Below are 21,873 nucleotides of genomic sequence, written 5' to 3'. Positions count from 1 at the left end.
ACATGGAAATTAGCGAGCGGAAACAACGTGGAATTTCAATTGTTTTAGGACTGCAAATGTTAGTACGCGGATGCTATACCTGATTGAAATTACAATCGGAAAAGTGCTCCAAATCACTACTTCTCTCTTTATTGCCCGGACGTTCTTTGTGCCGAGGACTATTAAAATCCATCAGACCTGGAAGCATGGGTCGATACTAACAGCTAGGCATCCTTATATTATGACGGCACAACACCAGCCGATCCTGTCTGGCCTAGATCCGATGCTGACCGCCAATTTAGCCGCTCTTGTTGATCAAAATTTCAAACCGAATAAGAAGCTATTTTGTTTTTCAATGACCTTCAAAATATCTGGGGTGTTTTCTGGAAGAGGTTACGAAACGTCTGCGTACTATCGGTTCTACTCGCCTTCCAGGATAAGGACCGCCTGACCAACTACAGCCGCAGTTACTGTCGAAATATCTCGCGACTCCAACTTGACCCTATATCTGATCTTTTAAACAAACCAAATGACCCGGGAGCATCAATAGCAAACTACGAACCCAAGTTATCCTACGACGTCGGCCTGTACAGCGTTATTATGAAATGTGAAAGCCTGCATTATAGCTTTTCGTCGAATCGAAAGTGTAATTTTGTGAAAAATCATCCCTGCTTCATCTGCTTCCATTAAACCAGTTTCGGCTTTTCTCTAAACTGTCAATGTCGCAAGAGCCTGCACTGTTTGCTGTATTTACAATGATAAAGTGGACTCGCTATATATATATATATTAATATACCCCGCCATACGGTTCTTTGCAAGACAAACACCAAAAGGTGAACACGGTCCTTCTAAAGATGAAGAAAAGCGCCCGCAAATTGTTGTCTTGTTTGGTTCGAGAAACACAAAGTGGAAAACATAATGAAGCCTGTGACACAATAAAATAGTCTCTTGATATCGAATAACCTGTTTCATTACAACGGCACTGTCGGATTACTATCTTTGTCAAATCATAGCAGTCCAGCTAGTTCGTAGATTTATAATTCATTTTTTTGACTGACATAATTGCACATTCTGGAGAATAGTTACACGACTCAAATCCAGCTGTCTACCTACGCCTAGATTTGTTCCTGCGTCTGGCTGTGTCTTTAAGGGGCTTTCTGCGTCACCACAGCTCTTTATCTTGCCCCAGGTGATCGTAAATTTAGTCTGGGATAAACGACATCGCATAACTGGTCATCTTAATCGAAATGGTCATTTGCTTCCCCGTGTTCCAGAATTATTACGGGTTTGCGAGCTTTCTGAGTGAAGTAGGCAACCGAATGTCCCGAATCTTTGTGACTTCAGCCCTGATGTGCTTTCTGATAAATTCAAAGCCACATCAGTTCGACAACCATGCAAATCGGCGATATTGAATGTCTCTCCCGGCACTGCCAACCACGTCCGAAAGTTTTGTCAGAGATTAATACCACCTTCTGTCACTTGGACCCTGTCGGATAGCAATGCCGGGCCATAGCAAAGACGGTAGCTCTTTCAGAGGGACACATAATGGACCGGTCAAATTTTGGTCGTGATCGCAAATGGACCTGCAAACTGTGGAGCTACCAACACAACGAGCGTGCGATAATGCTCAGGTCTGTAGTTCGAAAAACGGAACAGATATGAAATTTGACAAAATATCACCTAGATTCGCTTATTTCGAACGGCGTACTAGGTGTACACGTCTTGAGTACATCGTTTGGACCATGAAAATGCTCTCACGGCCCGCTCCTACTTTCAGATTGTGGTTTAATTTCGTCCTATCTGTGTTTTCGTTTATGTGAGCCTCACGTCGGTACTCCGAAGATTAAAGTAAATAACAGTATTTCAGTGCACAGCTGCCACGAATCTTTAAGGAAGTACGAGAATTAGGTTACTGATTGTTTGCCCATACCTAGAAAGGGTCGGTCCATAGGTCAGGACACTATCTTTGTGCCATAATTGCTGGGTTATCTCAAGATCCGACCAGTTCCCGCGAGATTCATTCTTATAAATTCCGAATGTGGTTAATACTACTTATCTCTTATTGAAGAAGTGTTTGTATCCCAGTATATCTGGCCCGAAAAGTTCGAAATACATCCAATATTAACAAAGTAACGGGAGTTGTTATGCACTAAAGATGTACTTGTAAGATATAAGCAGTTTCCCTAGAAAGGAAAAGTTCCACAATTCGTATGTCTACCCTCTGAATAGAGCCGGTCAGCATTAGATCACGCGTAGTGAATGGATTAGTTGAAAAACGAAGGCCGCCATATCAACTTAAGGCAGATATTGCTCAGCACGATGATTAATTCTCTATAGCTGAATGGTTGCGTGTTCAAAGTTTTCTTTGAGAAGCTTTGGGCTTAGAAATCTAGTAAGATTTGTGGGGCTTCTGGTGCTTTCAAGCTAAGATTAGCTTCACACAGTTCGTGGAATTCAGAGCAAAGTAAAGTGTTCAAATCACCATAGGGGAGTTGAAGCTTCTTTGAATTCGAATCGCTGTTCCAACAAGATGGACATTTCAGGGTTCTCTCCTCACTTGGTGCACTCAGAGTAGTTCAGGTTTGAAGATCGATGGCTCGCTCATGTTTCAGAAACCCCCTAATTTTCAGTGATTTTAGTTAGTCCTGAGGGTATCACAAAGCCCTGTGGCCTTTTTGGTTCTCTGCATATATTTGTGTAGTAACAGCACATTTTTTCTGCGGAAATTTTGGACCACTCATGCCTAGAGTGCAAAACAGGGCGTATAGGAGAGCTGATATTTTTATATGAGGGATCTCGGAATCTTATCTGCAAGAAAAACGGAACTTCGCCACAAAGTATTTTGTTTCCGTTGCTTTAAAACGATACGCTGGTCAACAAAAATCCAACCAGTTTTCTTGCTGCCCGGAAGTCTTATCGTACGTTTCCAAGGTGCCCGTATTGTCTGCAATAGGGTTTGTTTCTAGCTTGATTTTGGTTGATGTCGGCAATGAAGCCCTTCTCCAAATTCAGAAATATTAAAAAATATGCTGATTGAGGCATCCAAAGAAATAATTTTACCCAGTTTAGCGACCAGCCTATCGCATAAGTTTGATTTACAGGCCTTGAACGTATTAGGTGAATCATTGTGCTAAAAACAATCAGTCAGCCACTGGTTAGTTCAGTTCGTAAGAGTATGTCAATCCATTTTCTACCGAAATCAGTGGTAATGTATTGAGCAAATTTCATCCGTCTGTTCGTCTGATTAGAAAAGATATTCCGACATCTACATATTAGGCCCCACCGATGCCTGAGAGGGTCTCTGTGCCTCATATCCTCTCAATAAACACTAAACAGAGAAGATAGTTTTGAACCGCATTCAAATTAAGTAGGCAAAGAAATGAGTGACTGAGTACCGTTCCGTAGAGCAGCTTTGTGCAATGTATTTGTTACCAGCTTCCATTTATTTTGGTAAACAATGATGTTCTTCAAAAGAAAAAGAAGAAACGGAAGCAAATTTGTTAGACTTTCTGGGTGAAGAATCACTGAAACCAAGTAAGGTGTTCTTAGCCACATTATGGCATCGAATCAATTATTAACTGCACCAACTGAATTCCCGTTTCATGATGTTCGTTTTCTGATTACTCAAATACAGGACAACCTGTCTTCTCCTGTGTCTGATCATTGCAACACTGACAACCTATCGAGTTCAAACCTGGCTTACTCACTACAGTAATCTAGCCCCCAAGATGGTTATCTCCGCCTATGACGAACATCAGAGAGAGCTGCCCTTTCCGCTCGTCACTCTATGCAATATCAATCCAGCAAGGTAAGCTTGTTCACATACACACACACACACACAAACCGTCTGTACATGTATGTGGTAAGAGGTCATGGTCAGATTTTCTTGGATGTTGTTTCCGTGGGCTTTTCAACTGTCGCAAAAATTGAAGGTCTGCACGCAATTATTCTATCCGTTTTAGAGTAACTCTCTCATAGTTGCGGTGTAAACCGGTTGCTCAACTGGAGGTAGTGGCCAAGCACAAAGTGCTCTGAACCGATGGCCAATTTATTGTATCGCTCAGTATAGGATACAGTATATTTATATAGTATACAGTATATATGATGGCCAATTTATTGTATCGCTCAGTATAGTATACAGTATAGTATAGTAGTACAGTATAGTACAGTATAGTATACAGTATATATATAGTATATAGTAGTATAGGACTTGGTCTCAGTGAGGTTTCCCTCGGACTATTTTGGATTTCTACCAGAGATGAGTAGCCTAAAGATCATGCGCGTCGTTTGAGCTTGAAGCATACCTATAGTGCGAGAGTATATGAATTTAGATCCGGTTGTACACATCATCCGCACAGCAAGGTGATTGCATGGTAATTGCACCTCTAGACACGTAGTCAACCCTCGCTAGTGTTGCTCTCTGGCAAATTCAGTAATTTACGTTCCTTAAAATGGTAAAAGAAAATATGTCGTACCGACTGTAGCACAAGATCCCCTTATATTTCGCTTTCTCAAGCAACCTAACCTCACCCAACCAAAGTGTTTTTGTGACGAGCGAACGACGTTCCTGGTAGGAAATGTAGAACTAATTGCGGAGTAACTAGAAATGCAATAAAAGTACGTCTTTTTCTAGCCTCCAGGTAACGAAGATTGAAGGTCACGTTCCCATCAGTGACGGCAGTCACTTGATTGTTCTTGTATTTCCCATCGATACCACTAAGTAGCTCTGGTGATCGACCAGGACTTTTTTCGTCGACGAATTGCGTATGTTCATTCGGTCGACTTCTTTTGAGATAAGAAGTCCAGGAGAATATAGTGTGGAGAAAAAACTACACCTCGAAGGCGGAAACAAAATTATCGACCTCCGACTTATCGAACCGGTGTTGTTACTAACGCACTCTGATTTCACATGAAACTCACCGCATCTATTCTTAATATGTTTATAACTGATGTAGTTTTAGCGCTACTAGTGAACCTGCTGTATGAGTTACAATGAATAAGGCGTGCATGTCATCCAGAAACCCGACTGAAATTGGGAGGGAGGTCAATGTCTCAAAGCTACAAACTTCATAGAACCTCCTGTTTGTTAGACGATTGGTCTGCCAGGCGAGGTCCCAGGATTTCTAACTGTCAACCCACCAGAAAACTTAAGTAACAACTGTCAGCTTTGTACTTGCTTCAGACAACAAACGTTATCTAGTTCTCACTGTTTCTGTTGTCTAGAGGACTCGTACTGTACAATCCGAACTCACCCAGTCAAGTCACGCGCGGAGTGGACTACGAGCTATTTTCCGATGCAGTTCAAGGTCGGGTGACAGAGAATCCGCCAAAAGGGAAACTGGAAATTCCCATCTACCGTCTTATGGATCAAGCGTCACACCAGTTGGTGGATATGCTGAAATTGTATGTACCGTTTTGTGAATTTAATAACCCTAATGGTTATGCGAGAACTTCAGCTACTGTTCACGTTATATCTGTCTTATAATTTACATGAAGAGTAAGAAAATAATGGATATTCGCTTCTAATCCCATAAAAAGTGATCACATTTCCTCTGTCACATTCCACAAAAATGCGCACCTCTCGGCACGGCTGTTAGACACAGAGTTGGTAAAAGTGGGTTGGCAGAAAGGCTAAGAGTGATGCATCAGACGGCCAGAGTTCCGTTTTCAACACAGACGAAGGTATGCGTTGCCGATGAGCTCTTTCCCAGTTCTCCTCTTTGATGACTGTTCACACTGCAGGTGACCTGGAAATCAATCGCCCAATCGAGATAGCACGAAAATTTTTTTCTGTCTGTACTTCTAAACGTTAGAGAAACAACAATGGTATTGGAACTCAGATGTCTTTTGGAAGATGGGGGAAAACCAGCGGTTTTTAAAAAATTTACCTATGTAACATTCCGTTTTTGTACAAAAACTTCAGATTTACGCAGCTAAATTGATGCCACCTGGGAAGCGGGAGGCAGCTGAACTCGTGTACATTTCGTTTATGGTGAATTTCTTTAGAAACTGCTGTATAATGAGCCAACGGCCACAGCCAGTCTTTTGGCAATCGGAGTGTTGCGGATAGACCTTTTATAAGCCGTCCCTCCTCGGAAGAATGCAGCATCACTGCTTTCATAAATATGGACATACTGGCCGCCTGGAAGAATCGCCTCACTACCTTGACGCCCATCGCAGAGGTTAGTATCACTTCACCTCTAGACCGCCCTGTAATACGATTACTCGCAGTACGGGGACTCGCTGTTCTTCCTCGGGCTGCTCTCCGTTGGCTTTCCTGGCATAGTTGAACTTTTCAAACTGAGTTCCTGCCAGTAGGGTCCGCATGATTACTTCAGTATAGCTTCAGTATCGAAGCCCGACCAATACGACAAGGCGACGGCTCTAAATTGGGGTATTTAAGATAATTAGTTAGGTTTCAGCGCAGCAACTGGAAAGTTTCTGCAGGACTAACAGCATGATCAGAAAAAGTCAGATAGTTTTCTGAAATTAGTCTTTTTAGTTACACGCGTATGGGCATTTTTCGCGGGTTGTACAATAAGATATCTTGCAAGGACGGTGGAATGACAAACTGTCCTTTAGCTTCATGCCAAGAATGAGTGTTGACTGGAAGATTATCCATTAATTCGTTGCTCCGCGAGTCACTTTAACACATGTTTTAAGCCTGTCTGATATCACCTTGGCCACAAGACCACCTTTGGAGATGAAACCAGTGTTATTGACCGTGCAGTTTTTCCTTTAAAGCGGGTCGAAAGGCCATTCAAGTTTGAGCCGTTTTAAACTTCTGTTCAGTTTGTCGTCCTGGTAGATGCCTGTTGCTCTATCCTGGAAACCGTTCATTATTTCTACCATCGTTTACGGGAACAAAGCTCACAGAATGGAGTCAATGCACATCCCAGGTTTATTGCTTATGCGCAGTTCGCTGAAGTGTCCCAGTGATTCTTCCAGTCATCCGGATTTTAGGAAGCTAATGCACTTTTGCATTTCTGGCTCTAGAGTGACCTTGACGCCTACCAGAATTTCGTTAGTACATCTGGGATGAAGACTGTAACATCACTGACGTGGCGTCTGCCAGCAGCGAATGTCTCCAGAACAGAATTCATCGAAGAGCTCTCAAACCTGTTCATGAGTATGTCATTTGGCAATAGGTTAAGTGGGGACCGCCTGGTCAAACCATCTTTCTCTCTGAAAACTTTGTTGTCCAGTGGAAATCGCATGCGGTACTCCAAAATATTGAAACCCCTTCCAAGCTGTCATTTGGGATACTGATACCCAGTCCGTTAGTGTCGAAAGAATTATAGCAGCTGTCTGCAATTCCATGCAGTGGTACAGAGGTGAAAAGTTATGCGGTATTAGATGAAAACATTTTCTACCCGGTGGTTGGCGGATGCTTAATCATGCCAACGAAATCACAACCAATTGACGGATAAACGTCTGGTCAAATCCCTTTTTCCAATTACCAGTTAAGAAAGGATAAGCCATGAGGGCGTTCAAGTATCCAAAATCGCTTTTATTAGAGCTTCATCCTTACATATTTTTCAAGGAATATAAAATGACGGTAATACTCTTCCACTCCGTCATAAATGTCTGCCTTTGGTTGCGTCATTATTATTAAATTATTATTATTTTAAATTTTGTTTTCTTTTCAATCGATTTTCCAATTCATCTCTTTCTGTCCCGTTCTGCCAAATGGCTCAACTAATTGAGTAGTAATTTTGTCACTTTTGTTCACCATAACGACCTCACCGTCTCTGTCGGTGTCTGTAGATAAGAAAATCGCTGTTACTTTACAGCTCCTTCACTGCGTTCTGCGTGTTTCTATGATACTAATTCCCACCATCTCGTCCAAAATGGTCAAATATTAATGATGTGAGATTTCTAAGTAAGATTTTCTGTGTTCCATTTTTAGTTCAATGTAATACCATAATCATGTCCCACTTATTAGAAGCATGGTTAAGATCAGGGTCGAAAACCGAGTATTTCGTATATTTTTGCATGAAACTACTCAATTTTCCCACGTGGACATTGTGATCTTGGTGAAACACACGCTTCCGTCTCCTTTCACCTGGCACACAATTTAGCGTACTGAGACCTGCTGCTACTCTTGTCGATCATTCTTCATCACTGTCTGACGTCTTCCGTTCTGCTCAAGAAATTGCAGAATCTCCATTGTTGTTAGGCTAATAGAAAGTTTGTTGTTATCACGCAACGAATCTGTAGCATACCGGCTCTTATCTATAGCCTGTTTCTATTGTTACCCTCACACTCCTGGTGCTAGATGACGTTATGTTCTACTCATTTCAAAAATCCTTATTTAATCTACGAGGAAAATTAATGCAAATTTAGGCTATTCCTATGCAGCACTCGTTCTTCGCTTGGAGATAAACTTCATTCTACTAAATATTTTACAAGACTGCCTCCATTCTGTTCATGTCGGATACCTTACTCTTCTATTTGAAGCATCCATGGGACGATGGTCACCTTGAAATGCAACAGGTCTTGAACAGTTTAATTTGCTTGCTCTTCCGTCTTTTCTGAAGGGTAGTGTCTGTTCACTCTCCTAGAGAGGAATGGGCTAGGTGATATTTGTCAATGCAAGAATCGCAAAGGCCAGAATCTAGTTTGCTAATTCGTACCACCTATGGCATCGAAAAAGCATACCACTAGGTCTCAAGGGCCACATGTATCAGGCCACACTAAGGGCTGTCTTGTTGTATTGTTGCGAACCATGGCCTCTGAAGACGGATGATGTGAGGCATCTTCGGAGTTTTGGCCACCAGCGTCTCAGGAGTATTGCTGGCGTCAGCGAATTTGTAATGAGATAATTACAAAACGGGATTCGGTTGTGCGGCAGGTACTTAAATCTGAGAAAACACCCAGCACCACCGACTGGGATAGCCCGGCCATGTGTTACGCATCCCAAAACACCATCTGTCGAAACGAGTATAATTCGCCGTATCTCCTTCAAAATGGTGTAAACCTCGAGGTGGACAACTGGCAGAAGAATGCGAAAGAGATTGAAGAGAGTTTGAGCATTGTTGGTGCAATACTCCTTCTAGGATGGGGTCCCTCACCCACTCTTTTCTCTTATCGGCATTACAAGGCTTTAAATGCAATGAAATATACTCTGTGACTGTCCGACAGTGAAGCACTACTGTCAACACTGATGTTGCTGTCTGTGATGATGATGCTGGTGGACCGCCTGACACTGCAGTAGGAAAGAATGATTTGTTCTCTCTTTGTTTCTTAGCAGTGGCAGGCATTGCCTAGATGCCATCAACTCCTTGCCGTCGGCTCATCGAGTAAATGATGGAATGGTTTTCATTTCTAATTCTGTGGGTTCAGCCTGGTGTCCATGGTTTTAGAAGCAATGGCTTTTTGTTCACACTGGCCTTATTGACACGGTGCCCATCACAGTCCGTGTTTCTTAACGTTTGTTGCGAAATATCGTGTACCGTTTGAGTGATTTCCCAGTCTGAGTACTCTATTTTGGAAATTAGTTGAGAAAATAATGAACTAGTAGTGACTTCGATAAAGTTCCAAACAGCAATACTTTATTAACATAGAATTCTCATTCATCTTCCCCACCCCGCATTTATCCAGAAATCAACTACAATTCATGAGCAACCCAAGTACAGGATGTCATTCTTTCGTAGATTTCGTTTCCCTTGTCAACTCGTCTCCTACCAGCGAGCAGAAATACATTTTTTGATGCCGCTTTCTAGTTGACAAAAGGATGTGAACACGTATGTGAACACATCAGTGGCTGTGACCACGCGTGCGCGCGCACACACACATCTACACAAGACACTCGTAAACACAGAGCAGTCCAATCATATTTTCAAATCTGTGCAAAGTCTTCAACACTTCCTGAGCTACTATGGTTACGGTTTTTGTTTAAACGCAAAATATACTCTCTGAAAATAACCGGACTTCAGGGTGCTGAAAAAAATCTCTATGAGCCTTTTCACTGTGAAGTGTTTTACTAACCACAAGAAGCTAAGGAAACGAGTGTGGCTGTAGATTTCCGCTGGTCCTGTCAGCCTCGTTTGGAGTAAGTTCGTTAGGAGGGCAACGGCATAACCGACCGGAAGTGGAAGAAACGAGGACCGTTTGGTTGTGACAAGAACGACATACATCTGTGCACACTGGCGAGTAAGCCAGAGCTGCATAGCGGCCGCGGTTTGCCGCTGTAATGGGTTCCCATGGTTATCAGACTTTATTTCTCTTCAAGTAAGGCGACGTCTATTGCGCCTGGCAACCTGTTTCCCGGTAGCTTTACACTGCCGAATCCGTGTATTATACTGCAGTCTGCAGTGTGCGTATAACTTGCATCGTCAACTGCTAATAAAGAAAAGAAATAGGCTTGCCTTACGAAAAACAGCGTGTTCGTGGAAAAATTCGAATTAAGTTTGCATGCTTCAAGCAATATATAGAATAGATATGCCCTGTTTCCACAGGCTGAACCTTTTATCAGTAGCCTGCTCAGTTTATTAAAAATCGTTCATCAGTAGCACCCTTTCGGTGCCTAGCTGCCATGCCACACGAAGGAGGCACGAGGGCTGGGATACTGCCAGGTAGCCCAAAACTAGACAGTGGAAGTCGAGTGGCAGAGGTCGGGTTCGAACCACGGACCTTCCGGGTCAGTAAATTCGCGCTCTAACCACTTGGTCCATCTCGCCCCCGTTCAGATTACTACGAGTATAGCAAACTTATAGGGCGGAATAAATACGTCTACTGCATCCCGACCAAATCTTAATACTGGCACATTGCTTTGGTAAACTTTACACTTGTCCTGTTTACGATATTAGTTGGCTCTTCAGCTACCTGACTGCCACCAATTTCCTATGTAAGGTACAAAAGTAAACTTTTGATTTGTGTGTGGATTGTCGTAGATACCTGTTCGTGTTGGCAGCCAGCTGACCAGCAAGAGAGAAGCCAGAGGAGTGTGTACTCCTTTGTTCGATCAACAAGGCAGGTATTAGTGCTGTCTATACAGCACAAAGTTTAAGACATTACTGCATGCTAATTTTCCTTGGTGATTCATACGACGATGCATGTTGGAATAGCATCCTCAGTAGACTCCAAAGTTTTGCCCTCAACAAGATGTTTCTCTTTGGAAGGTTGACCCACTTGAACTGTACTGAGTTACTGAAATTCCACTTGCATGCGGGTACTTCCAACCACTTTCTTGAGGTGTCTGAAGCAGTCTGTCTGAAGTGATCAGTCACGCACAGTCATGATTTTAGCGCGTTTCTAAATTTTGTCTATTGCACACATTACCTTCGTTCAACGGTTCGGTTATGAATTATCATATCAGACATTGTTTTCGTATCCGAGACTAATTTTAACTGCCAGGGTACGCTCTGTCAAATACTGCACCTCAGTACAGCCGTAACAGTTAACCATAAAACCTGAATCAATGAAAACACATTGTGTTGTCTTCTCTATGGAAGTGTATCAGCCTTTTGAGGAACCATAAGTTGCATCTCTTCAAGTTTTGGTGGGTTCGTTTACACAAGGGATCATTGCAGTGCAAAAATTCTGTGCGTCCAAAACTTGTTCCTAGATGAGGGCGTTTCATCCAGAGGAAGAAGCCTCTCGATTGTTCGAACCTGAATATTCTCAAGGACGATGAGCCCAGGAATGAATAAAACGGCTGTCCAAGGCTACTTTGATCACGTAAAAGGAAGCTAAAACTTTCCCAGACGGTTAACTTTATGCTTAGCTGGATGTCAGTCACAAGCAATCCAACCAGAGAGAAGCAACACAAGTTTCATTATGTTATCGACAGAAGTACTGTGCGCTGGTCACTGCCGTCTTCCTGGATGGGGACCCCGAGACGAGCCACATCAATGACTAGAGACATTGTCAGACATGGTCCAGTCGAGCCCTCAATGGCGCTTGTGCATTCAACCTATTGCCTGCAATGCATATCTCCTTTTCCAACCCCTCATTTGACAGCCCACTGACAGTGCTGGATTTATGCACCAATTTATCAGCTCCCGCCTGCAATGCGCAGCTACCTACCCACCCACCCCCCAAATCATCGGTGAACGAAACTGCGGCAGCTACAACCACTGTACGACGAGTACGGGGTTATCACAGCTGACAATGATGATGATGATGATGATGATGATGATGATGATGATGATGATGATGATGATGATGATGATGATGATTGTGCTATTAATACGAATAAGAACATGAATAAATCACTCATTTTCAAACTAGTATTCTATATTACTTCGAGACTGTTTCTGGCAAAAATGAATAAATCCATTTTTCGCTTTTTGAAAACTGGTGGCGGTAAGCAGTAATTTGGATTTAGCTCACTTCACCCCCATGAAGTTTCCCTTTTGGTGGAAGGTTCCGGTGTTGACTTTGGAAAACAAAACGCTGAGCATACACGTAGTTTTAACGCTCCATTTTCTGACCGGTACGCATGTATCGCATGTAGCATTTAACATTATAAAAGTCAACCTATTAAGATAAGGCATAAGATGTCGTAGTCAAGTATGCGTGTTTTTTGGGCAAAAGAACTACTCGATATCCAGAAATTGGTAAGATCCATGTTCAGCGCGGTCAAACTTGGTTGCCTATTGTTAACTCTAACTCTTCTGTGCCTCTCGGATCAAGAAGGCCTACAAGTGCTGACCGCTTTGCTAGTTGTTTATGACATCCAATGCGCAACACCTACTCATGTAGGTGGTAATGCGCTGCGCTTGTCTAAATGGACTAGCAAACAATGTACAAGGTAGCTCGCCCTGGGCGGTGGGTGCAAAGTTCTGCGTTCAATCTTAGTCCCCCTAGTCGACACGGGACAAGGTATTCAGGCCAGTACGGTTTAGATCATACACCAGGTGCCGAAAAACGGGTCAAGGGTGGTCAGATTAAGTAATCTGGCGGTTGACAAGGGTATTGTCATCCTGCTACACACACCCGAACGTTTTGCACAAGAGAGATCTCCAGCTGAACTGGCCCAGCTTCTCGACTGACACCAAGCCATTTCCCAGCATAGCCCGGATATTTAGTTGTATGATAGATGACGATTGCTACAATTACGGTATAATACTGATTGCTGTGTGCTGTGCTTCTACACGACTATCCGGGAAGGCTACTCCGCCCGACTACATCACTATCAAGTTAGCCTACGTGCTTCGATAGGTTTGGTCGAAACCGTATGCGCAAACACATCTATCCGATTAATCTGGAGACCCAGGATACTCAGGTGAATCTCTAGTTCATCATTCTTCAAGTATGTTGATGATAACCACAGTAAGTACGGTGTTCACTGAGCAGATGACACAGGCGTCACACACAAACGTTACTACTGTATAAATATTTGCTGTTAGCATGTGGTTCATTGTAAATCGGAATCGGGTGACACAGGATGGATGCTGAGTTGGGATGGTACAGTGAAACATTCTCTGTGGGAGTGATAACGAAAGGTGTCGGTACAGAGATCGACTATCATCCCAATGAGAGACAATTTTGACATAGCAAATTAGGTTGAGGTGTACCATAGCTAAGAGATCCAAGGTATCCAATTAAGGTACGAAGTTGACTGAAATCGAGATACCACACTTACTTGGTACAATTCGATAGGTAGTAGGTTGCAAGAGGGTTTGAGTACCGAATGAAACATGAAGCGGCCTGATACAGCGGACACAGTGGAAGCGGTCTACCAAAAACGAAAGGCTCAGCTAGGTTCAGTTGATTCTCTTGTCAACCTGAGTTCGTGTGCAATTGAAAATCGCTGTCGAAATCTGTCTACTATCTGGGTTTGATGATAAAGGACGCTCGGGGACAGCGCCTACATGATGAGCTCTAAGAAGGACGTGACTGTTCGCGGGCTTTAAAAGAATTTGCATCGCTTTCATGATGAAGAGTTAGATGCGCACTGATACACAGATGACACAGCTACCCTGGAATTTATCTTCACCAAAATACAATTAAATTAAATAATCTTACTGCATACGTCCCACAGTTTGGTATGTTATTGAAAACTGTAAAATGTAAGGGGCTGTCACAGAAATGAGTAGTATACAATCCGAAACTCATGAGGTGAAGGGTGGCTGTAGCAGTCCTGGTGACCTAGATGACCGTCAGATGCGGGGCTTTTTCCAACCGGTGACATCCGTGGCGTGGGGGTGAAAGCAATATCTGTGAAGGGTTGGGTGTACTGTAATATAATTCTCTCTCTATTGTTATATGAATGATTAATCTGACAACTGCGAGCTGAGCGTGTTAGAAAAATGTTAGGACTAGGCCCTTTTCTGCCCTCGGAACTTGCTTCTGGTGAGAACATCGAATCAGTAACACTGGAATACTATGAATGCTTCTAAAGGGAAAGCCTCTTACGTAAGAGCTGAACTGATGTCCCTTCTTATGTCACGCCAACTTGGTCGCGTGCCTGGTTTTCATTGACTCGAATTCCTTCCTCTACAAACAACGAGCTCCAGAAGGTTTAGTGGACAGAACAATATATCCTACGAGTTGATGTACTGGTTTTGAAAACCAATCATCTAAATGTCGGAGATTTCTTACAAAAGAATTTCTGCAAAGTTCGGAGCCCGCAGTCGATTTCCGAGTGTCCTACCAAAATGAGAGCCGCTCTGTTGTAGCGAGATGGCTCAGGTGGTTAGAGCGTGAATTTACTGACCGGAGGGTCCGTGGTTCGAAGCCGACTTCTGCTTCTCGATTTCCCCTGTCTAGGCTTGGGCAGCCCTTATACTTCCTTCGGGTGGTATGGCAGCTAGGCACCGGAAGAGTGTTACAGCTGAACAATTCGACTTTTTGTTGAAGCATTCAGTAAGATGACTTCATTATTGACGTAAGAGGAAGTGAAATGGAAAACTCCATTCCCACTGACAATGTCTTTGCGAGAAAAAAATAATCAGTAATGCAGTAGAATTCAGTCTTCACCAAAGGCTATGTAAGTGTTCAGATAAAGACCTCTCATGGCACTCACGTGGCTGCCTGCTATATGTATGTACGATCAAGTTGGGACTGACTGCACCTTAGTGTCGGTAATGTGTCATCCACCAGGCTCTCGGTAAGAATGGGTTTTGTTTGCCGACTGTCTCGTATTGACAACATCACTCTGCATCTTTTACCGCCCCCTGTATTCAGGTGCACAGCCGGTCAGTCCTCGTGCTCTGCAGCAAATTTCACAAAGAGTATCCTTCCGACCGGTGCCTGCTACACTTTCCACGGAAGTAACAACGGTAAGGCTGTCTAACTCGTGCAGACCGTCTACATTTTTACTCACCCAGATGTTCACAGAAATCGTGCATTTGTTTCGCCAGACGTGCGTGTTTTGTTTCTTGGGGCACTTACATTCTTCAGATGATAGTTTTACTGCCTCACTGGTTGGTACTGGTAGGTACACGTGGCCAACAAGAATCCCGCCCGGTAGTTTTAGTTCTGATTGTTCGTGACCGTCCATCACGTTTTGAAGCTTAACGTGCATATTTCTAACCTTAGTTTCCTAGGAGCTGCTATCTACGTCAGTTAGTTATGTCTTGACGATTTTCTTCGAAGCCCCGTCTGTCATAGCTTGATTTCTCCTCTGTTTGCTGCAGATGTCGATGAATTTCAACTAACACTGGATCCACAAAGCTACGACTATATGATTCCTAACCAAGGATTTGTCGGCTTCCGTATTTTACTACACGGAAGAGGTGATCCGCTTTGGGGTACAATGCCTGGTGCGGTGTACGCCGGACCAACGTTTCATACGATGCTGCGAGTGGTCGGCCTGAAGAAAGCAAGTTGTCTAGATAGTTATTCTCCCTTTTATTGAAGTTCTCGAAAAAAATCAGGATAGTAGACATTATTTTAGTTTGTTTCCTCACCTAGTCACTTTGTAAACCAGTCTGTGCTTCGGAATGAATAATAAAAGGTCGAATCGCCAAACTATTTCACAGGGAATGCAAACATAAACGTTGTGATATGGTAGACCTCTTTTTCGACAAAATCCGTTACCAGTTACTGCCTCACTGGTTGGTACTGGTAGGTACACGTGGCCAACAAGAATCCCGCCCGGTAGTTTTAGTTCTGATTGTTCGTGACCGTCCATCACGTTTTGAAGCTTAACGTGCATATTTCTAACCTTAGTTTCCTAGGAGCTGCTATCTACGTCAGTTAGTTATGTCTTGACGATTTTCTTCGAAGCCCCGTCTGTCATAGCTTGATTTCTCCTCTGTTTGCTGCAGATGTCGATGAATTTCAACTAACACTGGATCCACAAAGCTACGACTATATGATTCCTAACCAAGGATTTGTCGGCTTCCGTATTTTACTACACGGAAGAGGTGATCCGCTTTGGGGTACAATGCCTGGTGCGGTGTACGCCGGACCAACGTTTCATACGATGCTGCGAGTGGTCGGCCTGAAGAAAGCAAGTTGTCTAGATAGTTATTCTCCCTTTTATTGAAGTTCTCGAAAAAAATCAGGATAGTAGACATTATTTTAGTTTGTTTCCTCACCTAGTCACTTTGTAAACCAGTCTGTGCTTCGGAATGAATAATAAAAGGTCGAATCGCCAAACTATTTCACAGGGAATGCAAACATAAACGTTGTGATATAATAGACCTTTTTTTTGGCAAAATCCGTCACCAGTAAAGCACTGTGCGGCACTCCTCAGAACTGTTTTATCGTAGCTAACCAGGGGTCGCGCCTTTCTATCAGTTGTTTCAGTTCCTTCATATTCTTTGCCCGGTAGACACTCCAATAAATACCCAGACACTTACCAGATCGTGAGGTAGGACCTCCCGATTTTAAGAGCCTTTTCTCAATTTATCGTGGACTATCATGATTTTTGGCCCCACCACTTTTGAGCCACTTCTTTCAGTATGTTATACTGGCTTTTCTAGACTGCATCGTCGTGTGCATTGATGGTTAGACAGAGCTTTCTGAAAAAAAGCTTCAGAATCTTGTGAATTCTGTTGCTTCCTAACACCTTATTTGCACTGGCAATAACTCCAAATGAATTGGGCATTGTGGTGCGTCACCTTCGTTTGTACTAAGTGAAGCAATCAGCTTAGTTTGCTGGCAAACATACCGGTCGATACTAAACGTCGTATAACGAAATCTGGAAGGGTTCAGTACTAGCGAGATTTCTTGAGGCGTAAAATGGCCTGGTCTGCAGTCAAGGTCTTGAGTATGTTTCCTGTCACTCCCAAACTGCCGATGGTAGCAACTATCTTTCCGGCTAAGCTATAGGCTTGTTAGATAAGACTGTATTTGCGCTTCTCCGATTTCATTCGTATCAATTTTTCCGGTTCATTTTTGGGACACATCAACTATACTTACTTCCGAAGCTTACCACATGTACTTTCAAAGGACGTCGGTATTTTTATCTATCGATAAGACGGGGATTAGTTAGCGACAGCGGCATCTCATGAGTTTCTTCCATAAACGCAGTGATCCCCTGCATGGTAGTGAACCATCCAACTGACTCTGATCGTAGTACCAGAAGAACGGGACTGTATGTTCAGTGTATTGCGCAAAACTGTGTGAAGTGGTATTTGAACAGATGGTCTCATCAAGAGAACGAAACGACTGACGTTTAGTCACATCGTACAGACCACAAAAGTGGGTAGGCTGCTTGCATTGCAGGCCAGTTGATTCTATGTCACATTTTGTAGCATCCATAAACCATCCTGACAGGAGGACAACAGTGAATAAGTTTCAAATCCGCTATGAAAGGAAGATTGTATGCACCCGCGCGTAATGCATGAAAGACTTTTAACTAACATATACTGCATTGATGTACCTTATGTCAAATCTAAACACAGGGAGAGCTTCCATCATAGAATATTAAACGAATCGACAGCAAACTTATAGACAGTGATGTCTGCTTTGATCAGACCGAGGCTTCGTGAACTTATCGGGTTGTGCTGCGGCTGAGTTTGAGTTTATCATGGTAACAGGTGGAGGGGGGCGAGATAGCTCAAGTGGTTAGAGCGCGAATTTACTGATCGGAAGGTCCGTGGTTCGAACCCGACCTCTGCCCCTCGACTTCCCCTGTCTAGGCTTGGGCAACCTGGCAGTATCCCAGCCCTCGTGCTTCCTTCGGGTAGCATGACAGCTAGGCACCGGAAGGGTGTTACGGCAAACTCAGTCTCCCAGTGGGGAGTTTTGGGCACAACTGTTCTCGGACATTCAATCTTGAGAAGCTAGGTAACGTGTACTCTGAAACAGCCGTCCTCAAGGCCCACAGAACCAAGCCTAGTGTAGATTCCAATCCATCTTTTCATTCATGGGATTGTCCAATATTCTGGGAGTCAGGCAGAACAAGGCACACAATAAACAGATAGGGTGTGAAGCGGAATAAATAGACACTCCTGTCAAGCTTGTGAGCTGCATTCATTGAAGATTGGAGCCATGGTATCAACTCGGGTCTTGCTGTGATAATTGTGAGATGGTGGAGTGGGAAGTTTGATTGGAATCCACACTAGGCCACGAGGACAGTTTTTTCAAAGTATGCATTGCATGGCCTTTCAAAATCGCGGTGGGCCTTCGGTGAATAAGAGTACTAAATCGTGCGTTCTGCTCAGCGCAACATGCACACCATAAGTGAAAAATGGCTGCGTATTCATCTTGAGGAATAGCTTGCGGTTCGCAAGTTCTTTTGTCTGAAATTACTATAGGTCAATAGATTCAATGGCACGATACCACAGATCCTACTATTATCTCTGTCAGTAGTAGGATACTCTGACTTTATCAATATTTGCCACACGTTTCGAATACTACAGCCCAGTCATCTATTTGGCGGGTGATTTTTCTCCCGTCCTATTGATCGTCCTTTCGTGACTTATGAAGTTTTCTCAGCCATAGAGCTCTTCCTGTTATCGCTGAACAGGAACACCTTTATAGTGAAGAAACACCATTCTCATTCATGATGCTTTTTCAACGGAAGTCGCGTGAGAGAATGCTTCTGTTCGAGTAACAAAAAAACTACACGCGGTGCGCGTGCAGGTTTTGAGTCTCAGGGTTTTCTTTGTGAATAGTTAGCGCCTGAGTAAAATAGATGAATAATTCCTAAAAATATCGGAGGACTGACTTCTAAATCTTTTTAGTGGTCTGAAACTTAAACAGTGCAACACGAAAAATCACTAGGTCTCGATAGCCAAGGCTATTTTTTGTTTCTTGTTAGGTTTGTCACCGTTTTTGGCGTTGTTACACTCACCGATCTGCATAGTTTGTCGTTTTAGCCTTATCCACGCCGAACTAGTTTTGTAGGTCCAGATACCCGTGCGGAATTTTTTTCAGCTAGATACCGATTGTGTCATAGGATGTGTCACACTGTCCAATCGTCTGATACTTGTCGCCATTTTCATACCCATACTTTTTAAGAAAAAATTCTGGGCTACAAGATTCGTCTAGCGTCCCATTTTGTGCTTTCCAAAATTAAAAGCATTAGCTCCGCTTTACTGCGGGTTGTCTGTGACAACTTGCGGATTGGCAAGCGTATCCTCGGAGGTGGTGTTAGACTAACTGGCAATTTTTTCCCAACTAATCCGTCTTGTTAATGTACTAAATAGAACTTGTTATTAGCTTCCACTTTGTATAGTGCAACTCAGTACACGGAGAAGTAAAAGAGAAGTCGACTGGGGTCTTCTAAGTGTGCACGCGACTAATTATTGACCAAACATGGAACACTTAGTTCCATTTGTTAACGTGGACAAATAAAATCCCATTGGGGCTTTGCAGAATCAGCTGTGTACGGATCACTGTTGGCACAATAAAAATGTTTTGTCAGCGGTAGAAACAAACTGTTCCAAAAGTACATTCATCCACCACTTTGCTGTCAAGAACTTTTTTCCCGATGAAAACTCGACTGACACTGAAAATTTACTTGCGCAGTCATAACTAAGCATTTGGGCTAATATTGAAAGCTGCTGATTAAAACCTGTTGTAATAAACCGTATTCACCTTAAACACCGGCTTACAATAATTGACTGAGTTTCTCTGAACCACCATCCATTCGCGCACCGCCGAGCGCATAGTGCTTGTGTGCGTGGGCAGATCAGGTGCATGAGAATGGGAGAAAAGTGGTGTGAGGCAAAATTTTATTCTGCGGAAAACTCGAGGCGGTGACACCTGCAGACTCAACACATGTTCCGAGTTAACAAAGAACAACTATGTTAGTCCAGTTGCATGGATGATCGCAGCTTTTTTGGGCTAAGCTTGTCAGGTTGGTTACGAAATTCCGGTTCCCCGGAAATATGACTGTTGATTTGCGCATTTGAGTTATTATTTTTAGCGCATACTGTTAATTGTAGCGGCTTTCGGGTGTCGGCAGCAAAGATCAAAGCAGAGACATTAGAAAAATGTGGACTGTCTTATTGAGCGTTACGGTGGTAAACATTCTACAATGAACCATGAGTGCTGATAAGATCGATCCATTCACGTTCATTGAAGCAGTGGCCGCGACAAAATGGTCATTGCTGACACAGCTTTGTCTGTCTGGACTAAAAAGGAACAGATATCATTCTTCGGCTGAGTGCTGTTCACTTTCTCACACAGATGCCAAATTAAAGTACGATCAATTTCTCTCGCCTCTCTGGAATGATCGTTTTACGTTGGTATTCGCTATGTGGGAGGTTTACTGTAGCTTTTTTGAAGGGAGAATCAGAAAACCAAACTTAAAGCTGTCGAAGGGGAACAGGTGCGCCATGGGCGAAATAGTCACGCAAATATCCTTATTGGAGCTCAAAGGAGCCTTGCTACCTGTTTTGGGAATTCACCTCTGTGTACCCCTCTATTTTGACGAGGTCTGCAACCAGCTAGGTGGATTCAGAGGATTCTTTGGGACGTGCAAACATTACTGTTTTTGTGAAATTAAATCGTTCGACGTCAGTAGGGAATCCATGCCTTGCACAGGCAGCACGCTGCCATTCCTATCAAATGGTGACCGTCCACTCGAAGACGAATTTAAACTTCAATCGTGCGTGGCTTCCGTTCTCAATGTACATCGATTTGCGCTTGACTGATGGGATTATGGTAAGTGCCAGTGAGTGGTCGTTCGCCTATTTCCCGAGTTTGGCATTCCTTTTCGTCTACCTTTTCGTCACCAATCGAAGTGACAACCGGGGCACTGTACGCATTCAAAGACCGGGGTTGTGGCCGTATATATTTGGCTTCTGTTGATCAGGGGGCACCCTCTGTCATAAAAAGCAGCTTTGAATGTCAGTGATTTGCAACTGAAGGGAATATTGAGAGCTCAAGTTGGCCACTGGCTTGTCCGATGAACCGGGCAGTTTGGTTGTAAACCGTTCATCACTAGTCATCGAGCTGACACCATCACTCGAGGTGCGTCGCACAGCCAATGGCCGTAGTCAGTCCGGTTGGCTGGTTGGTGCGTTCATGATCAGCAGCCAGGTAGCTTTTACCTCGGCAGCCCTGATTCGATTCGCAGATTGATGTTTACTTGCCAAACAACCAATAAACTTTAACAATGAACTTATTAATCAGCTGCATTCCTTTAGTTCTGGTTTGTCATGCAACACAAGGACTTAGTGTCCACAGAATGACGGAGGATTCAATCAATTTTATACCCTTTCGATCTTCTTCTTTTGCTAGATTTACAGACAACACTGTGTACCTCATCATCAATGGGCTCATTGTATGCATCAGTGTATGCAAGAGATGCTATACAAGCAGTGCCACTGCTATATGTCACGTGAGTTTGTTTTGAACGAATAAGGATTCATTTGATCCTTTTTACCGTAAGCTTTCAATATAATGAGAGAGCACCTCCCAATTTCACACGCAGAAACTCACTTCAATATGAAGGATTCAACAACAAAGAGTGGAAGAACAACCCTGTACTCCTCTGTCCAACACGAAACAATGGAAAACGTCTCGTGTCCTTCAAAAGTG

General features: G+C 43.3%; 2 protein-coding genes across 2 annotated transcripts in view; one reads left to right on the top strand and one right to left on the bottom strand.

Annotated features, from left to right (window-relative positions):
- Positions 1-21,873, top strand: part of T265_01743 (hypothetical protein) — a gene marked incomplete at both ends in the record, with an annotated part of 66,933 nt that overhangs the window by 1,754 nt on the left and 43,306 nt on the right. Inside the window, 11 exons of the mRNA XM_009165833.1 lie at positions 3,614-3,787; positions 5,203-5,382; positions 9,583-9,649; positions 10,469-10,621; positions 11,855-12,070; positions 14,698-14,793; positions 15,115-15,200; positions 15,526-15,755; positions 16,200-16,369; positions 17,974-18,138; positions 21,574-21,673. Of these exons, the coding sequence (XP_009164097.1) occupies positions 3,614-3,787; positions 5,203-5,382; positions 9,583-9,649; positions 10,469-10,621; positions 11,855-12,070; positions 14,698-14,793; positions 15,115-15,200; positions 15,526-15,755; positions 16,200-16,369; positions 17,974-18,138; positions 21,574-21,673 (1,637 nt within the window). The remainder of the gene's footprint in view (positions 1-3,613; positions 3,788-5,202; positions 5,383-9,582; positions 9,650-10,468; positions 10,622-11,854; positions 12,071-14,697; positions 14,794-15,114; positions 15,201-15,525; positions 15,756-16,199; positions 16,370-17,973; positions 18,139-21,573; positions 21,674-21,873) is intronic.
- The window catches only part of T265_01744 (hypothetical protein), a gene marked incomplete at both ends in the record, with an annotated part of 34,868 nt that overhangs the window by 1,540 nt on the left and 11,455 nt on the right, over positions 1-21,873 (bottom strand). The gene's annotated exons all lie outside the window — the stretch shown is intronic.

The sequence above is a fragment of the Opisthorchis viverrini genome (genome assembly GCF_000715545.1).
Source record: "Opisthorchis viverrini unplaced genomic scaffold opera_v5_19, whole genome shotgun sequence".
NCBI classification, from domain to species: domain Eukaryota; kingdom Metazoa; phylum Platyhelminthes; class Trematoda; order Opisthorchiida; family Opisthorchiidae; genus Opisthorchis; species Opisthorchis viverrini.
The sequence above is the reverse complement of the archived record's forward strand: the minus strand, read 5'-3'. Positions and strand labels throughout refer to the sequence as shown.